The 18,568-nt window shown below is 47.9% G+C and overlaps 1 protein-coding gene across 1 annotated transcript in view; it reads right to left on the bottom strand.

Moving 5' to 3' along the window:
* The window catches only part of MIDN (midnolin), a 45,024-nt gene extending 26,758 nt beyond the window's left edge, over positions 1 to 18,266 (bottom strand). The window contains 4 exon segments of the mRNA XM_087703289.1: positions 1,363 to 1,425; positions 1,663 to 1,751; positions 4,358 to 4,610; positions 17,919 to 18,266. Of these exon segments, the coding sequence (XP_087559415.1) occupies positions 1,363 to 1,425; positions 1,663 to 1,751; positions 4,358 to 4,601 (396 nt within the window). The 5' untranslated portion in view covers positions 4,602 to 4,610; positions 17,919 to 18,266.
* Positions 18,267 to 18,568: the final 302 nt, after the last annotated feature.

Raw genomic sequence — 18,568 nt, 5'->3', positions numbered from 1 at the left:
TGGATAAGGGAGGGGGGGGAAATGAGCAAGCATGCAATTAAAATGAAAGGGGCTGTTGAGACAGCCTAGGCAAGAATGTTAAGGGCAGAGGTGGCATTCACCATAAATGTGCGTGCGCATGGCAAACCAGTGGCACACAAAAGTGAAACCACCGCTGGTTAAGGGGGTCCAGCTTGAGTAGGGAGTGAGGAAGTCATCCTAGTAACAGTAACAAGAGTTGGAATGGACCTTGGAGGTCATCTAGTCCAACCCCTTGCTCACGCAGGAGACCTGTACTAGGGATTCGAACCACCGACCTTTCTGATTGATAGCTCTCTTCCCAGCTAAGAAATAGTATTATCTGGCTGGAGAAAAACTCTTATTGTTCTCAGCTCTTTGGAGAAGCAACTTTGTCTAAAAGACTTCCTTTAAAAAAGGGGGTGAGGAGAGGAGAGAACCTTTGAGAATAAGGCCCACAAAATCATAGCCAATCTTTCTACACCTCACCTCAACCAGGCTTCACCAAACTTCGCATTTGTGATCGAGCGCACCACAAACCTACTCACAGTACAGGTAGTCCTCGGCTTACGTCCACAATTGAGTCCTGAATGTGTTGCTAAGTGAGACATCTGTTAAGTGAGGTTTTGCCCCATTGTACGACCTTTCTTGCCACAGTTGCTAAGTGAATGACTGCACTCCCCCACCATAGAGTCTCCGCCTAGCGTGGCGTCCTTTTTCTTCTACCTGTCCTAACCGAAAGCCCCTATCCATTGTGGCGCCGACTGGCGACAGGGAGCCACAGCAGAGGATGAAAGAGCCACATGCGGCTCCAGAGCCATAGGTTGCCGACCCCGGAACTAGGTCATCAAGTAGAGGATAGGTTTTTATTACTATTATAATAATAATAGTACTGAGTCATAAATGCAAAGAGAAAAGCAACTCCTTAAATAAAAGGGAAATAGGCTGAAAACCCATTCATCTTCCCATGGACTAGAATCTTGACAGAATATTTTGCTTTGTTTCTGATAAATTTTAAACTTAAGAGGAACCAATCCTGGTGTCCTTTCAAGGTTCGTGGCCTGAGGTGACAAACCACTTGGGACTCCTGGGGATTGTCATCCAAACTTCTACAGCAGTGTGTCTCAACTTCAGCCACTGGAATTCTGGGAGTTGAAGTCCACATATTTTGAAGTGGCTGAGATGAAAAAACATGGGGGGATCTACTCCCTTTGCAGTGACCCCATAGTGACAAGTCCTATATCCACTATAATTCCCCCCTTTTTTTTGCAGAGATGTCTGCACCTCTTAAAGATTGAAGAATTGGCCCAAAACAGACTCGTTTAAAAGAGAACAGATCATTTATCTACCTGTGTGGCATCTTACCTGAGTTTCAGTTAAACTTTCTAATGCTTGCATCACCGACTGTTCTGGCCTAGATGCTTGAGACTGTGGAAGAACAGAAGAGAGGAAGTTTAAGTTTCTGAATTTCCTGCCCTTATAGAGCAGGGCTCTCCAACCTTGGCACCTTTAAAGACTTTAAGAATTCTGGGAGTTGAAGTCCATAAGTCTTAAAGGAGCCAAGATTAGAGACCACTGACCTGGAATAATCTTGGCCAGATTCTCACAGCCTCTGGCCTGAAACCCTGATCAGCAAAAGAGGCTAAAAAAAAAAACACAACTTACCATCAAGCCAGCTTCCACCGTGGGTACCAGAGTCAGCTTGCTCCCTTCCCCAACTCCCAAATCTTGCAGCTTGCCTGAAATTCAGACGACTGGAGGAGAAGGTGGAAAGAAAAAGTGAAGGTTTGGTTTAACAATGTCAGAAAGAGCCACCCTAGATGACAAAACACTTCCTCAAATTTTTTTTTTTTAAAGCCAGAGAACTACAACAACTGTTATGAAGACAGAAAAGAAAAAGGGAAAAAAAGCCAGCATGTGGTTGCTAAGGAGGTTGAGATTTTTAAAATAACAATAATAATAATAATAACAATAATAGGGCAACTGTTGCTTTCATTATTATTAAAACGGTTCTCTGGGACAAAATTAGTTCTTCCGGATCTCTAATAAAGATGCAGCCACCAAGATTATTTTTTTTCATTTTCTCCCTCCCACCAAACAGGCGCTCCACTTTCCGCTCCTTATGTAAACATAATATTATAAGTCTCTCTCTTTCCCTCTGCTGCCCCCACGAGAGAGAGAGAGAGAGAGAGAGAGAGAGAGGGAGGGAGGGAGGGAGGGAGGGAGGAGGGAGGGAGGAGGGAGGGAGGGAGGGAGAAGGGCTTTGATTCTGCAGGCAACTCTCCAACAGAAAATGATCCCTTGCTTTGCGAACTGACTACGGTTCCAGACAATGATATTGACAGATCTGGGAAGCTAACGTTAAAAAAATAAGGGGGGGGGGGCAAATAAAGAATCCCATCAGGAGCTATTGAATATTTTTGGTGTGGGGGTGGAGGCTGTAGAAGAAAGAGACTTGAAGGTGGGTGATTTTAATTTTAATTTTTCCAAGTCTGATTCTCGAAAGATGATTGGGGGGGGGGGGAGGCAGCTTTGGGAGGAGACTGATTGATAAAACCGCCCCCCCCTTCAATCTATCATTTTACCCATTATTCCAAAATCAGAATATTTCCCTAAGTTTGTATGGATACTTGGAACTTCAGAATTGCCAGAAAGGCTGGGAGATGTAAACGATATTTGTTTTAAAAAAAATAAAATAAAACTAGATTTGATAACGATTTTTAGATCCTCTTTCGGTGCCCTGTAAGCTCAGAAGGCTGGGAAGGAGTCAACGGAGGGGGGTGGGCTTGGGAGTTTTGGGGGGCCCTGCTGCAGCCAAGAGAGTTGGTTGTAGGAAGGCAAGACCCGTTTTGCATCTTAAGGACCGATCCGCTCTGCATTCTCTAACAAAGCTAAGGGGGGGGATTTAGTTAAACAAAGAGAGTGGTTGAGACACTCCAGATAGCCCCATCCTCCCCACCCACCCCCCAAACCAAACCCTTCCTTCTCTTCCCCCTCAACAAAGGACATTCAAGTCAGCCCCAGCTAGCCTTCTCGGTGCCTCCAAGATTTCTCTAGAGATCCCCCCGGAATTATGATTTTTTTAAAGCAGTTAAAAGGTCTGCATAAGCGGTGGCCTGCATCCGTGTGCATGCAAGCGTGAATGTGTGTGTGTGTGTGTGCGTGCATGTGTGTGTGTGTAGGTGTACATTTCTCTCTATGCACTTGCACGCTACCCAAATTCAACCTTCAGAACAAAGGACACCTCCAAGAGAAGGGAGACAAGGACAGAAAGGGAATCTGAAGCCTGATTCCCCAATAAATCTCTTTTTTTGGGGGGTGGGGAGTGGGCTTGCTTATAAATCTTTATTTTCCCAGTCTTCCTCTCTTCTATCTTCAGCAAAGGTGCCAGGAGAAATTTCTGACCCTGAGATCAGATCGATAGATATTAATATTTCTTCCCCAGCCGGGAGAAAGAGGGGGGGGGAGGGGAAGGGGGAGGTTGACTGGAAAGGCGAGTGCCAACTCTGCCAATTAAGACTACCCAGCATGTTATCTATGGGGAGGGGGCTACACTAGCTCTTTACAAAAGCCTTCTGAGGTTTTTTTTTCCCCTTTAACAAGGGAATAAACGAGGAATAAAGGCATTTTCCAGAAACCCACAAAGAGCGTTTCAAGCTATATTTTTCTCCTCTACCCAAGTACTTCACATAAACTCCCTCTGGCTATTTTTTATATTATATGCCTGGATGTCAAAAATGAACCCCACTGCAATCCCTCCCATTCTCTTCCCCAACCCCTCTGGATAGTCTCCCTTCTGTAGAGATACACCGGTTCCTATCTAAACAGTATTCCAACAATAGGCACATTTCCAACATTTTTTGTAAAAAAAAAAAGACTATATGTATATATTATATATATATATAAAATGACAGGCATGCACAAAGGTTTTTGCAGGCATTTTCACACGCCATACCCAAGAAAGTTCAAGGCAGTTTGTTGAGTTAGCCTAGGCCCTAGAGATTGTACACATTCTACTTTTTCTCCATACACTTTGAGAAGTTTGAAGGCTGCAAAGAAATCTCGAGATCCAGAAAAGAAAAGAAAAAACAGGGAAGCTCCAAGCTGTTCCTGAATAATTACCTTCTCACCTGAACTCAAGGTGACTGAAGCAGCTAAAACAGCTTTTAATTAAGATCTCTCCCAATGAAAAGAAACAAAGGGGTTAAAATTCTAACTTCCCACTATCTTCTAACCCCCCCTCTTTATTTAAAAAGGGGGGGATGAGAAATGGATGAAAGGTGTGAGAGAGAGAGAGAGAGAGAGAGAGAGAGAGGAGAGAGAGAGAGAGAGAGAGAGAGAGAGAGAGAGAGAGAGAGACCCACAAAGAAAGACAAGACTGAATACCTTTCTTTATGTAAGAGCGCCAGCCGCTCCTTGGGGACTTTCAGCCTCTGAGACAGCCTCCGCTTCAGACCTTCCACCGTCTCTTCCACGGGGACAGCGAGCTCATACCGGGCCCCGGTGGTCGTGTGAATGAAAACATTCATAGGAGGGTCACTCTGGACAGTGTCGCAGGCTGGGGGTCCCCGGCTGCAGCTCCTCGGGGTGGGTTGGTGGTCCATTCGATTCACCTGGGGGTGGGGGGTAGGAAAAGGGGAGGGGGGAGAGGAGGAGGAGGAGGCAAGAGATGAGGCCACGAAGCTGGTAGACAAGGCTGCCCCGCAGACAAAGGAGGGCCTTTTCCTCCCCGCCGCGTTTACACGACCCTGGAGCGACCCACTCCGTCTCTCCTCCCCCCTCTCTCTCCCACTCCCTCCCATCCAGCGCAAATTCAAGTCCAACTACCGTCTTCGGATCTTTTTTAAGAAAAAAGTTCCGCTCCGCCAAGCCTCAGGGCGCAGAGATCGCGGAGAAGGGGGGAAAGGGGCGTCTTTTGTCCTTTCACGACCCCCTTTCCCCCAAAAGCTCACTTATTCCGTCCTCCCACCCAGGTGAAAAAAAAAGGTTGGCATTCTCTCGCAGATCGCACTCATCCTCCACATCCCCCCACCCCCCAATAATACTCTCTACCTTCTTAAGCTAATGCAGCAGGGAAGGTTTTAAAAAAAAATAATCTGAAAAAGCCCCCACCCCAAAAGGAGGAAACAAAAGCGGACCCGCGCAGGCTTAGCTCGGCTTCCCCACCTGGGCTTCGAACCCTTGGCCAAACGCGCGCACCCACCGAGCAGCGAAGCAGCCGGCTCCCGCCGCCGCGCCGCTGCTGCTGCTGCTCCCGGAGCTTCTGGTGTGAAAGTAAACCAGCGCCGGGAAGACACAGGGCGAAGGGAGGGGAGATGAAAGAGGAGGAAGAGAGAGAGAAAAAAAAGTTAGAATGTATCAACGTTCTAAAGGGGCGGAGCGACGCTCCCCCTCCCCATTCATTCTTTACTCCCTTCTCTCTCTCTCTCTCTCTCTCCCGCCGCGGCCAATCGGAGCGCTCCTCCCGCTCAGACGCCAGCCCGGCCCGACCAATGGGCGTCGCTTCGCGGCTCTGCCCCCACGTGGAAGGAGACCGGATGCTTCGCCTCGCCGCGCTCTCCCCCCCCCCACCTCCCGCCTTCGCCCAGCGATCAAGCAATAGTGGGCGGGGCTTTGGGTGCCAGAATGGAGTTTTTCCTCCGCCCACACGCTTCTGCGAAGCCGGCCCCCGTATTTCCTCACCCTCCGCCCCCCCCCCACTTTTTAAAGGGCCATTCATGATGTATTATGTCTACAACAAAGAAGCTTTTATAAAAAGAACGATACGGCGTGCGGGAGTTTTTTTTTTTTAACTCGGGACGGAGAGGTGCATGCATGCACTAGACGGCGAAAAACGGAGGGGATCGCAACGGGGGGGGGGAATGGCATTAAAAGAGGCAGAATTCAAACGTCATACATTTTTTTGGCTTCCCCCCAAAAAAATCGTTTGTTTTTTTTTCCCAAAGAAAGGCTGCAATAGCTTTTGCATGTCTTAATTAAGGAAGGATTACATTTGGGGTTTCTTTAGCTGTTCGATTGGATATTCCTTCGAATGCTGGACTACTACGTTTTTCTCGGGAAGTAACTTCCTACTGTTCCCTGGGGCATATTGGAAATACGGCCGTTCCCATTTATGTTTCCTATCTCCACTATCTGTCAATAAGCTTAAAAAGGGGGCAGGAATAGAATCAACCCAATAAGCTGAGTATGCAGTTGTCTGACGGGGTGGTGGTGGTAGAAACAAGAGGGGCTAGAAACTTTAATGGGGGAACTCAAAATAGTTCCCCATTAAAAAAGACGCTTGCTCCTGGGAGGAAAGCTATGGCAAATCTAGACAGCCTACTAAAAAGCAGAGACATCCCCTGCCAACAAAAGTGCGTATAGCCAAGGCTCTGGTTTCCCCAGTTGCAATGGACGGCTGTGAAGGTTGGACCATAAGGAAGGCTGAGCACCAAAGAATGGAGGCCTTTGAACTCTGGTGCTGGAGAAGACTCCTGCTCTGAATCCCTTGGACTGCAAGGCGATCCAACCGGTCAGTCCTAGAGGAGATTAAACCCTGACTGCTCTTTAGAAGGTCCTAAATCCTGAAGAGGAAACTCAAATACTTTGGCCACCTAATGAGAAGGAAGGACTCCCTGGGAAGAGCCTCATGCTGGGAAAGATAGAGAGCAAAAGAAGAAGAAGGGGACGACAGAGAATGAGGTGGCTGGATGGAGTCACCGAAGCAGCCCAGCCGGCGTGAGCTTAAATGGACTCCAGAGGATGGTAGAAAACAGGAAGGCCTGGAGGAACATTGTCCATGGGGTCGTGATGCATCAGACACAACCCATCGTGATGGGTCAGACACGACACAACTAACAACAACAATCTCCACTATCTAAGCTTTAAAACATGCAGGGATAGAATCAACCAGATAACCTGAGTATATAATTGTCTGACTGGGAATGGTAGGAACAAGAGGGGCTAGAAACTTTAATGGGGGAACCCAAATAGCTAGCATGTTGTCAAAACTGCATCATCTGCTTAACAACTTTGGCAAAAAAAAGAGGATAAAATTGGCCGCGGCTCACTTAACAACAGCCTGACTTAGCAATGGAAATTCTGGCACCAATTGTCGTAAGTGGAGGACTGCCTGTAGACAATCACAATGATTTTACAGTGGGCATCTAGCAATTTGGAACTGGCCAACTAGGTCACGCAGACCAGACTCATGTAATTTCAGGCTTCTGTAATGCCTTTGCTTTCTGCCTCTACACTAGGGAGCAACAATCCACGGCTCTGGAGCCGCATGTGGCTCTTTCATCCCTCTGCTACAGCTCCCTGACACAGGTTGGCTCCACAATTGATAGGGCCTTCGGTTAGGACAGAGAGAGGAAAAAGGATGCCATGCTAGGAGGAGACTCTATGGTGGGGGAATCGGACTTCTGGTCGGCTCCAGAATTGAACAGGGGGCTTCTGGTTAGGAGGTTTGTGGCTCTTTAGGTGTTTAAAGTTGCTGACCTCTGCCCTACCTATTTTGGGGGGGGGGGGGAATAGGCAGTATTCTAGTATTTGAAGGGCTGCCACAAAGGAGAGGGGGTCAACTTGTTTTCCAAAGCACCAGAAGGCAAAACAAGGAACAATGGAAGGAAACTTATCAAGGAGAGAAGCAATCTCTCCTTGAGAGAAGGAGAAACTTCCTAACAGTGAGGACAATTAACCAGTGGAACTGCTTGCCTCCAGAAGTTGGGGATGCTCCATCACCGGAGGTTTTTTAAGAAGAGACTGGACAGCTACTTGTCTCAATTTGTATAGGGCCCCCTGCTTGATCAAGAGTCTGGACTAGAAGACCTCAAAGGTCCCTTCCAACTTGTTCTATTCTATTTCTATTTGATCGAGGTTTGAGAAACACTGATACAATATAATGCTTTAGGCTTATATTTGGCAGACTTGAGTGAGAGATGGGGCACAATTAGCCAAAGTTTGACCTGTTTCACACGCTGCCCCATTAGACTGGTGGGCAGGCAGCCTCCCTGTTGATTTCAACAAACCTGGTTTAGGGTAAATAAACCTTGGTTTACAAGTGGTGCTCTCTACCTTCCCAGGTCTTTTGTGTCTTTGCAAGGAGGCCATCAAGAGCCACGATTTAGCCCAGAAGGAAAAGGATCTCCTGCTTGAACAGGAGGTTGGACTAGAAGACCTCCACAGGTCCCCTCTAGCACAGTGTTTCTCAACCTTGGCAACTTGAAGATGTCCGGACTTCAACTCCCAGAATTCCCCAGCCAGCATTCGCTGGCTGGGGAATTCTGGGAGTTGAAGTCCAGACATCTTCAAGTTGCTAAGGTTGAAAAACACTGCTCTAGCACTATGAATCTATGTTCTAATCCAGTGTTTCTCAATCTTGGCAACTTTTAAGACCTGAGGACTTCAACTCCCAGAATTCCCCAGCCAGACTGGCTGGGGAATTCTGGGAGTTGAAGTCCTCAGGTCTTAAAGTTGCTAAGGTTGAGAAACACTGTTCTAATGGCTTCTGCTGTCCCTTAGAGCTTGCCAGATTTCAGCCTTGGGGAGCAAACGGCGCGGGGGGGGGGGGGGAGCAGGAACCAGCCAGAAATCTCCCTGCCAAGCCAAAAGGGCAACACTCTGGCTTCCTTCTGACCAGCCCAGTCACATAATTTGGCCCTTGTGCCAATCATATTCACAGGACATACCTAAGTGGGTTGGTCACTCCAGAGGGGAAGTGATTTAACTTCCTGGTTCTCACTTCCCTTTAAAACAAAGATGCAAATACAAACACCTGGTTTGAAAAAAAATATTATTACCAAATTTATTTGCCGCCCACCTTGCAGTTTGAAACAACTTTAAGCGGCTCTCAGGAACTTAAGCCTCTGACTTTAAAAAGTTCACAGGCCCCCTACCGAATCAAAATTCTGCGGGAAACAGAATTCCCTCTCTTTCTCTCCTCTCTACACGACTAAAGTGCATTCAGCTGAGAAATCTCACTTAAAAACTGACACCTGGCTCAAGAGCCAAGGTGGCGCAGTGGTTAAATGCAGCACTGCAGGCTACTGCTAGATCAGCAGTTCAGCGGTTCAAATCTCACCGGCTCAGGGTTGACTCAGCCTTCCATCCTTCCGAGGTGGGTAAAATGAGGACCCAGATTGTTGTTGGGGGCAATATGCTGACTCTGTAAACCGCTTAGAGAGGCCTGAAAGCCCTATGAAGCGGTATATAAGTCTACCGCTATTGCTATCATAGCATATATCCTCTCGCTCTGGAGAGATATAAGTAGTCCTCGATTTAACGGCCATTCATTTAGCGAATTCAAAGTTACAATGCCCCTGAAACTTACAACCAGTCCTTACACTTACAGTCATGAATCAAAATTCACACCTACTCTGTGCCCATGGGGTTAAAAAAATGGGGGGGGGGCTGGCTTTATTGTTATTTCAGCTTCCTTTTGGGGGGGTGTCAAGGAGTGAAAATAAGGCATGGATATATATGAAGAAGAGTTGCAGGAATTGGGCATAGCCGGTCTAGAGAAAATAAGGATTAGGGATGGCATGATAGCAGCATTCCAGTATTTGAGGGGTTGCCACAAAGATGGGGTCAATTTATTTTCCAAAGCACCAGAGGGCAGGACAAGAAACAATGGATGGAAACGAATCAAGGAGAGAAGCAACTTGGAATTAAGGAGAAACTTCGCAACAGTGAAGACCATTAACCAGTGGAACAGCTCGCCACCAGAAGTTGTAGGTGCTTCATCACTGGAGGTTTTTAAGAAGAGGCTGGACAGCCACCTGTCTGAAATGATATAGGGTCTCCTGCTTGAGCAGGGTTTGTCTAGAAGACCTCCAAAGCCAGCTCTATTCTGATCGAAACTGGGATACTGGCTGGGCACTCGCAAAAGATAACCAAGATGAATGCTAACCAAGTTTAATAAGATGGGGTGGAAATGCAGCTGCCTGGTGCTCAATCAACCAGTTAAGCTTCTTAGCACATTGTGGTTTGCTGTGTCCTGACTGAGCACAATCTATGGGCTGAAAATGAATTACCATCATTTGTAAGCCATGACTGACCCCTTACTACAGTGTTTCTCAACCGTGGCAGCTTGTAGATGTGTGGATTTCAGCTCCCAGAATTCTCACCAGGTTGGAAAAGACTGGCGTAGTCTGAGGCATGGATCTAGCTAATGTTCAGCAGGCTACGATTTCACAGATCACGGCTTAACCCCATTGCCCTGGCAGGATGTATTCAATGGGATCGCCATTTATATCTGTGAGCAAAAGACTTATCAGAAGATTATGAAGTGGGCATGAGTTCGTGATGATTGGAGATACAGCTGATGCTTCGTTTTATGATTTGGGAAGCTTGTATTATCTACTGGGTGATAAAGTGTCTGAAGACTAACCCACAACTCCAGACTGAACTGAATCACTGAGAAAGCGTGTTGAAGATACAATATATTGCCAAAAGTATTCGCTCACCTGCCTTTACTCGCATATGAATTTACTGTAGGTGACATCCCATTCCTAATCCATAGGGTTCAATGTGACGTCGGTCCACCCTTTGCAGCTATAGCAGCTTCAACTCTTCTGGGAAGGCTGTCCACAAGGTTTAGGGGTGTGTTTATGGGAATTTGTGACCATTCCTCCACAAGCACGCTTGTGAAGTCACACACTGATGTTGGATGAGTTTACGTGGCCTATCACTTCGTGGCTGAATTGCTGTTGTTCCCAAACACTTCCACGTTCTTATAATACAGCTGACAGTTGACTGTGGAATATTTAGGAGTGAGGAAATTTCACGACTGGATTTGTTGCACAGGTGGCATCCTATCACAGTTCCACTCTGAGCTCCTGAGAGCGACCCATTCTTTCACAAATGTTTGTAAAAACAGTCTGCTTGCCTAAATACTTGATTTTATACCCCTGTGGCCATGGAAGTGATTGAAACACCTGATTCTGATTATTTGGATGGGTGAGCGAATATTTTTGGCAATAAAGTGTATCAGGCAAATTTCTTTAAACCTAATGCTGTACGTATAATTAGATTAAAATCAGAAATAGCAGTCACACTTAGACTTATATACAGCTTCTTCAGCGCTTTACAGCAGCACTCACCAACCTTTCAGACCTCAGGGATCACTAAATTCGTAATTTTAAATCCCATGGACACCACTAATATGAATTAGGGACGGGATGGGGTCCTTCAGCAGTAATTGCTTCAGCGGGCCATATCCAGCCCAGGGGCCGTAGTTTGAGGATCCCTGATTTAGTGCAATATGAAAAAGGCAAAAATGCAAAGGTCACCAACATTTTCTCGCTTTTCTAAGCGGTTTACAGAGTTTGCATATAGCCCCCAACAATCTCTATGCAGACTTTGGGGCTTCTCTGGGCTGAATCGAGAATTAGACCACTTTCAGATAGTGACAGAGAGAAAAAAAGATGCTCACAAAGTTAAAAAAGAAGAGAGACCAGGGAAATCATAGCTGGATTCCTGTTTCAAAGCAAGTCCATACTGTGGATTTGTTCAGTTCCTGCTTTAAAAAGTGATGTCCTCCAAGAGATTTTATCTTGGAAAAGACTTTCCAGACAAGTCACCAAGAAAAACAATAGTCTTGTGAACGTTGAAAGCTAAACAAGAAAAAATAACAACAGAATAAACTTTGATGGATTACAGATCAGGGGGCTCCAACCTTGGCCCCTTTAAGACTTGTGGACTTCAACTCCCAGAATTCCTCAGCCAGCTTTGCTTCTACTTTATCTTTAGGCCATCAATGGGAAAATAATTTGGGCTGGAGGGACACAAAAAAAAACCAGATCTGATTTCTCTAGGGCTTTGAGGATGCAATGAAAGCTTAAGTTGGGCCTTTTGTCTTTGTTGTTCTTATTTGTGAAGTCATGTCCAACCCATTATGACCTCATGGACAACATTCCTCCAGGCCTTCCTGTCCTCTGCCATCCTCTGGAGTCCATTCAAACTCACCCCGACTGCTTCAGTGACTCCATCCAGCCACCTCATTCTCTGTCGTCCCCTTCTTCTTTTGCCCTCCATCTTCCCAGCATGAGGCTCTTCTCCAGGGAGTCCTTCCTTCTCATTAGGAGGCCAAAGTACTTGAGTTTCCTCTTCAGGATTTAGGGCCTTCTAAAGAGCCGTCAGGGTTGATCTCCTCTAGGACTGACCGGTTGAATCACCTTCAGTCCAAGGGACTCGCAGGAGTCTTCTCTAGCACCATAATTCAAAGGCCTCCATTCTTCGGTGCTCAGCCTTCCTTGTGGTCCAATCTTCACAGCCATCCATTGCAACTGGGACTAAGAACAGACGCCAGGCCTAGAATGAGCGTCGAAGGGACTGATTCTGTTTTTATTGTAAAAAGCCAATAGGGAAATGTTTGTCCACCTTAGGAACTTTAAGAGGTGTGGACTTCAACTCCCAGAATCCCCCCAATGGCCAGCTACCCAGCCAATTCCCCATGGCCAGGTGATTCTGGGAGTTGAAGTCCCCATCTCTTAAAAATTGCCAAGATTGAGCAACATTACTATAGGGCTTCAGCCCACTTTCCAGGCTAACCTGACTACAGATATTCTGTATGAACGTGGCGGCTTTAAAGTGTGGAAGCTAACAAGGGTATTATCAAGAATGAGTCAGCAAAGCAAGAGCACCCTCTGCTGGGAGAAACCCAAGTGGTTGGGGAACAATAGGATTGAGTGACAGAGAATCCAAGGAGATGAATGGTTTGAGGATGGCGGGGTGGGATGGGGTGGGGGTGTGAGGGGAGAAGCTTTTGGGAGGGGGGATGTCAGTGAGTAATATCATGATTGCCCCCATATTAAACTGCAACCTTTCCTATCTGTAACCTTTGTCTGAAAGCCCAGGATGGGCTTTGGAATTAAGATTGCGGTCTGAAACTAATTTCAAATTTCTGGAGAGACAGAAATATTTTCTCTTTCTCCGTCTCCCTGCAAAGAGCATTTCAGACAACCAGTCTTAGATGAAAACAAGCAACGGTCTTGTTCATAGCATCCTCTAGCACTGGAAAGATACAGCTAATCCTAGACGTAACAACCATTTAGCAACCGTTCAACGTTCCAAGCCCCTGGGGGAAAAAAAGGACTTCGGAATGGTCCTCACACTTACAACTGTCGCAGCATCCCCACAATCACGTGATCAAAATTTGGGAGTTTGGAAACCAGTATCTATTCACCATACGTGGTCACCGTTTGCAACCTTCCCAGTCGGCTTTCCAATTCAATAGAGGAAGCTGGATTTGCTTAACGACCGCATGATTCACTTAACAACTGCAATGGTTCACTTAATAACTGTGTGGGGGGGAAGGTTGTAAATCAGGTGCGACTCTCTTAACCACCGCCTTGCTTAGCAATGGACATTGGGATCCCCATTGGGACTGTGAGTTGTGGTCTACCTCTTACATGCGGTTTAGCCACTGCTGTTTTTGGTTGTGTGAGCCCCCCGCCCCTTAAAAAAGTGGCACAAGGAGCAAGCCAAAGGGAAGTGTGTGGTTAAAGTGACCCTCCCTAAGGCCAAAGGGTGAATAACAACTATTATTCCTCCTTCATTTGCATGGAAGGAGAGACACCCCAAAATTTTCCCCTACAACTTAGGGCAGAGGTTCAAACTTGGCAACTTTAAGACTCGTGGACTTCAACTCCCAGGAAGCTTTGCTGGCTCGAGAATTCTGGGAGTTGTTGAAGTCCACGAGTCTTAAAGTTGCCAAGTTTGGGGACTCCTTAGTTAGGGCAATCAAAGCTTTTGTTTCTTTTTCAGTGTTTGGGACACCCCAAAGCTTGGGAAGTTTCTGCCTCCAAACTGACCTTGTAAGTTTGAACCGGTCAGGGAAAAGAACAGGATTCAGCCTGTCTGGGTGTGTGGAGGGCGTATTAATTGCAGCTGACTTATTAATTCAACATAATCTTCCACAGAGGAAATTCCCATTCCCTCCCCCTTCCTTTGGAAGCAAGGGCCTTTTTCCGTGTGTCATCCACAGGTCCCCCACCCCCTGTGGGAGCACCCACTCCTGTTGTAAAGGAAAGGAGAAAGAGTCCCCCTTCAAAATGCCAGAGGGCCTGCCGGAAGACCCTTCCCCTGGCCTGCAAAACTAGTTTGGAAATTTTCCAGCCCCGCTGCATTTTTTCCAAGTGAGATGGGGTGGACGGGGGGCTCTGCAAGCTCACGCACACCCCTTCCGCACCAACAGCTTAAGCCTGCGAGCCGAAGCGGCGGATTTATTTTCAAACCGAGGAAAAATAAAGTCAACTAAATTCTCTCTGCCCCACAGAACCCTACGGAGCGGGTGGGCGGGTGGGTGTTTGTCCCCCTTCTCCAGGACATCCTCCGGACAAAATAGGGACAAGAGGTGTCAAAGCAAAGGGAAAAAGAGAGAAAGGGGGAAAAGCCCTTTGCCATTTGCAAATCGGTAGCGCTATTCCTGTTTCCCCCTTTTTCCTTCTTTTAATTCAGAGGAGCCACAACTAAGGTTCAGGAGTTTTCAGAGTCCTTGCATCAACGTGTTCCGGGGGCAGATTCAGCGCCATAAAGCCAGACCTACAAACTCAGATGCAGAAACACGGGTTTACGGAGTGAGAAAAGACTCAGTGCCTTGGTCTGAAGATGGTGGCACAGGAATAATCCAAGAGGCCCAAAGTTTGCCTGTGCCTCACCAAATCCACAATTCTTTTGAGAATCAGGAAGGGGAAAAAAATTGGCTTCTTTTTTGTTTTACTGCCCCCTGCAACCTACTCTGAACAACTAAGGTGGCAGGATCTGGAATCTGGAAGGTGGCTTTCCAATGGATCTCTACCCATTCCTCAAAGGAAAGCAGTCTGCCCCCACCCCCCACCCCCATAGAGGAGTTCTGGGCCCTCCTTACAAGCCAACATTTTTGCACACGGAAAACCTCCCCTTTTAAACTGGGGCATTGCAAACGCTGGAGCAATATTCCAAGCGGGCAAAGAAGGGCTCAAGACCTGCGTGACTCAGACAGGCAAGCTCTGATGGCCTGAGATTCCTTCCTTCCCCCTCTTCCCCCCCACCCACCCCGCCAGCCTTTGCCAATGTACAGGGCGTTGCGCGTGGCCGAGTTTAATTTTCTGAATGCTTCAGTGACACATCTTTGGATTCACCCACCTTCCCACTTCCAGCAGCCTCCTCTCCCCAGCGCCAAACGAACGCTGCCTTCCATCTCCACCCCGGCTTTTCCGGGATTTCGGAGAGCTGGGGGTCGCCACCCAAACTGTCCTCCCTCCCCTGTCTTCCATTTAGGAAGGCGAACCCCTCGTCCCCAAGGACACCCAAGTGGGTGGCCAGCGGAAGCGGCGACTGGGAGGAGAAGGAATAGAAAAGTCGCAGCAGCAGCAGCAGCACAGAGGCAGAGAGGAGCAGGATAGGAAAGGCCATCCCCAGGTGGGGAGGGTTTAAATGGGGGGTGGGTGGTGAGGAGGAGGAGGAGGAGGAGGAGAGGAGCAGCTGGCTGAAAGATGGCCTCCCTGCCCACGAATCTAAACCTCATGAACGAAGGCAAACCAATATACGTGTCTCAGGATAACGTCCCTGGATCCAATCTGGATCCATCCCCAGGACCAGAGGTTTTGCTTCCATCCTTCACACATTCTAGCGAGAGAGAATGTGTCCCCAGATGATGGGCTCCAGCAGGAGTCCGAATGCTCGGAAGATTAAACCTCTAGTCCTCGAGGTGACTGACCCACATCGGATCCCGCATCATCGGAACCAGTTCCGGCCCACAAAGTTAATTCTTTCCGGCTCCTGAGTTGGGGAGAATAAAGTCACTGTCTCTCTGAGCATATTCAGAGTACAACCTCTCTCTCATCAGAGAGTAAACAAAGGAAGCTTGCACAACACCCAGGGTTTCCAGGTCAGAAGCCATGCGGGAGAATATCGCAATTAATATGTGTGTGTGTGTGTCAATCTATTTGCCTAGAAGGAGGCATCGGACTCTGGTCACCCACGCCTGTACTCCCACCCTATCATGGAGTTTCTGGGAAGCCTGAAAACGGAGTGGGAGAGAGAGAGACAGAGAAAGCTGGGACAGAAGAGCAGAGATCAGTTTTTCCCACCGGAGGGGTGGGTTTTTTTTGGGGGGGGGGAACCAAGGATGAACGGAAGAGATCCTGACAATGCAACAAAGAAAAAAGAGGGGACAGGGTGGGCGCCAGACACTGGGATTAAGTCAGATCCTGCCGACGTGGGCAAAAAATCAATGGGAGGTGGAAGGGCTCAGCAGAAGCTGGCTGCCCCACCTCTCCAAGGGAGGGTGCTTGCGTTGTCTTTGGGCAGGGAAAAAAGTGGATAAATGAATGGGATTCCCTCAAAAGGGAGACACAGATTCTCCCCAACAGACATGGCATTCATAGGTGATGTTTTTTTCCCCATCTGTGTTACTCTCTAGGACAGGAGAAAAAGAAAAATATAGAACTGTCTTTCCTGCTTCTCTGGATTTGTCTAAATGCTTCCCCCAAAATCAGGACAGGGGAGTTTTGTAAAAAAAAAAAAAAAAAACCACATCTTAAGTCCTTGCAATATTACAGAAATGGATCGGGAAGGTTTGGAAAAGTTAGCAGGCCATCCAAACCACCAACCCAAGAAATGGTCTTTTTTGACAGGGGTCCTTCAAAGCAGGCTGAAAGTCCATGGAGATTCTTAAATCATCCAGATTTAAAAAGGAACCTGATTTTCTTGGGGGGATTCCCCTCCCCCAAAAAACCTTTCGCTTCTCATCCAAGAAACTTCTTCGGTTCTAACTGGAGCAGGCCTTTTTTTCCCCCCTAATTTTTTTTTTCTTTCCTTCACCCCAGCAAATTGGTAGTTCAGGAAAGGCTCCTAACCTCCTTACAGGTATTTGCAGGTAGACACACAGAGGAGAATCGAGGAAGGCTAAGAAAGAGAAGCCCACAGCCAGATGGACTTAAAATGCCAACCTCTCCTCTCTCTCCCCCAGGGTAGCCGATTCTGTTCAATTAACATATTATTTCGAATGGTTCCAAATAAAACCATAAAGTTTGGTTCAGAGAGAGCATCTGGCTGGTTGGGGAAAAAAATAAAGCTTTTCTCCTCCACAAAGGCTGGAGAGAACACATAAAGCTTTGTTCAGTCACGCTCGCCCCATTCTCACCCCGAAATCCCACATCTGGGACCATTGTACTGATTTTTTTTCTTCCCTGGAAAAGGGTGTTGTTGGGGGGGGGAATCTTTCTTGGATTAAAAAGGGAGAGAAAAACAGGGTATAATTTTTCCCTTCTTACCCGCAGACCTAATTCTATATTAATTCGGTGGGAAGAAAGCCCCCGGATGGAGTCGCCTCCTAATGAGAGCCCTTCCCTTGTGATGCTAGGCTTGCTTAATCCGGATTGAATCCTCCCCGGGACAATAAACTGGATCTAACTCTCCCAAGCAGTTGCCACCCTAAAGATATAAAGGTTAGCTACGACCGATCTGTGTGTGTGTGTGTGTGTGTGTGTTTTAACCTGCTTCTTTCCAGCACCGCCCGATTTATTATTGTGACAACGATTTCTCTCGATCGTGCCAGCAAGTCTTCGGCGGGACAAAAGAGATCGACTCAAGAGGAAGCGGCCCTACTCCAACGTAAAGTGCCCCTAATCCAGGTTGTGGTTTAAAACAGTTTCGGGAAAGGAGTTGTGGAGTTTCTACTACTCACGGCTCGGCTTTGAGCGGGATTTACTCCGAAGTAAAAGAAAGACCAGAGAGGGGGAAAAAATATATATCCCAAAGAAACCCCGATCATCTACCGTATCAAAGCTGGTTCCGACCCGATCGCTTTGTTTCCCACGGGAAAGCTGGCCCCCGCGTCTCCTCCGCGTAACGTGGGAACCCAAGCCCGGCTCTAACCCAAGTTACAAGGGACTCGCGTTCCCCGCCCCGAGGGGTCCCTTTTTGGCCACTCCGAGGCGCTTTCCAAGGGGACTCACCGATGCCGTCAGACCGATCCCGAATCCCAACAAAACAGGAATTTGAAGAAACTTGGAATAATCGACAATCCGAAATGTCCTCTCGGCAGAAAGGGGGGTATCCTCGCTCCGGACAAGACGGGAGTTCTGGAAGCGCCGGCAAAAGATCCGTAAAACGGGAGGAAGGAGAGAGAGAGAGAGAGCCAACCCGGGTGATCGATCGGTCGTGGGAAAGCAAGCGGCAGGCAGGCAGGCCAGGAGGGAAGGCGAGGATCTCTCGCTCTGCAAGCAGCAGCAGCAGCAGCAGCAGCGGCCGCCGCCTGCGCTGCCCGGTTCGCCAAAGGTGTCCGCTGCTGCCCGCCCGGTGGCTTTTTTAATGTTCAGGGAGGCGCTCCAAAGTTTTTTTTTTTTTTTAAAATATATCCCACACGCGCGGTCCCGCGCACGGGCGCGCGCACGCTCACACACACACCAGGAGAGTCACACGGGGCTGGGTGGGGCTTGCGAAGGAGGAGAGGGAGGGAAAAAAAGATCCAAGTCAAGAGAAGGGAAGGCCGGGGGGGCGGGGGGACAGGCGGGGGGGGGGATGATGGGGCAAAGCGAGGCTGCAAAGTCAGCAGTGGGATTTGCCCGCTGACGTCACGCTCGCCAACCTCGCCGCGGCTCAGGCG

Source organism: Thamnophis sirtalis, unplaced genomic scaffold (genome assembly GCF_051295495.1).
Source record: "Thamnophis sirtalis isolate CommonGarterSnake01/CBP01778 unplaced genomic scaffold, rThaSir2_p1.2 scaffold_1, whole genome shotgun sequence".
Taxonomy (NCBI): Eukaryota; Metazoa; Chordata; class Lepidosauria; order Squamata; family Natricidae; genus Thamnophis; species Thamnophis sirtalis.
This window is presented reverse-complemented; position numbering and strand designations above follow the sequence as displayed.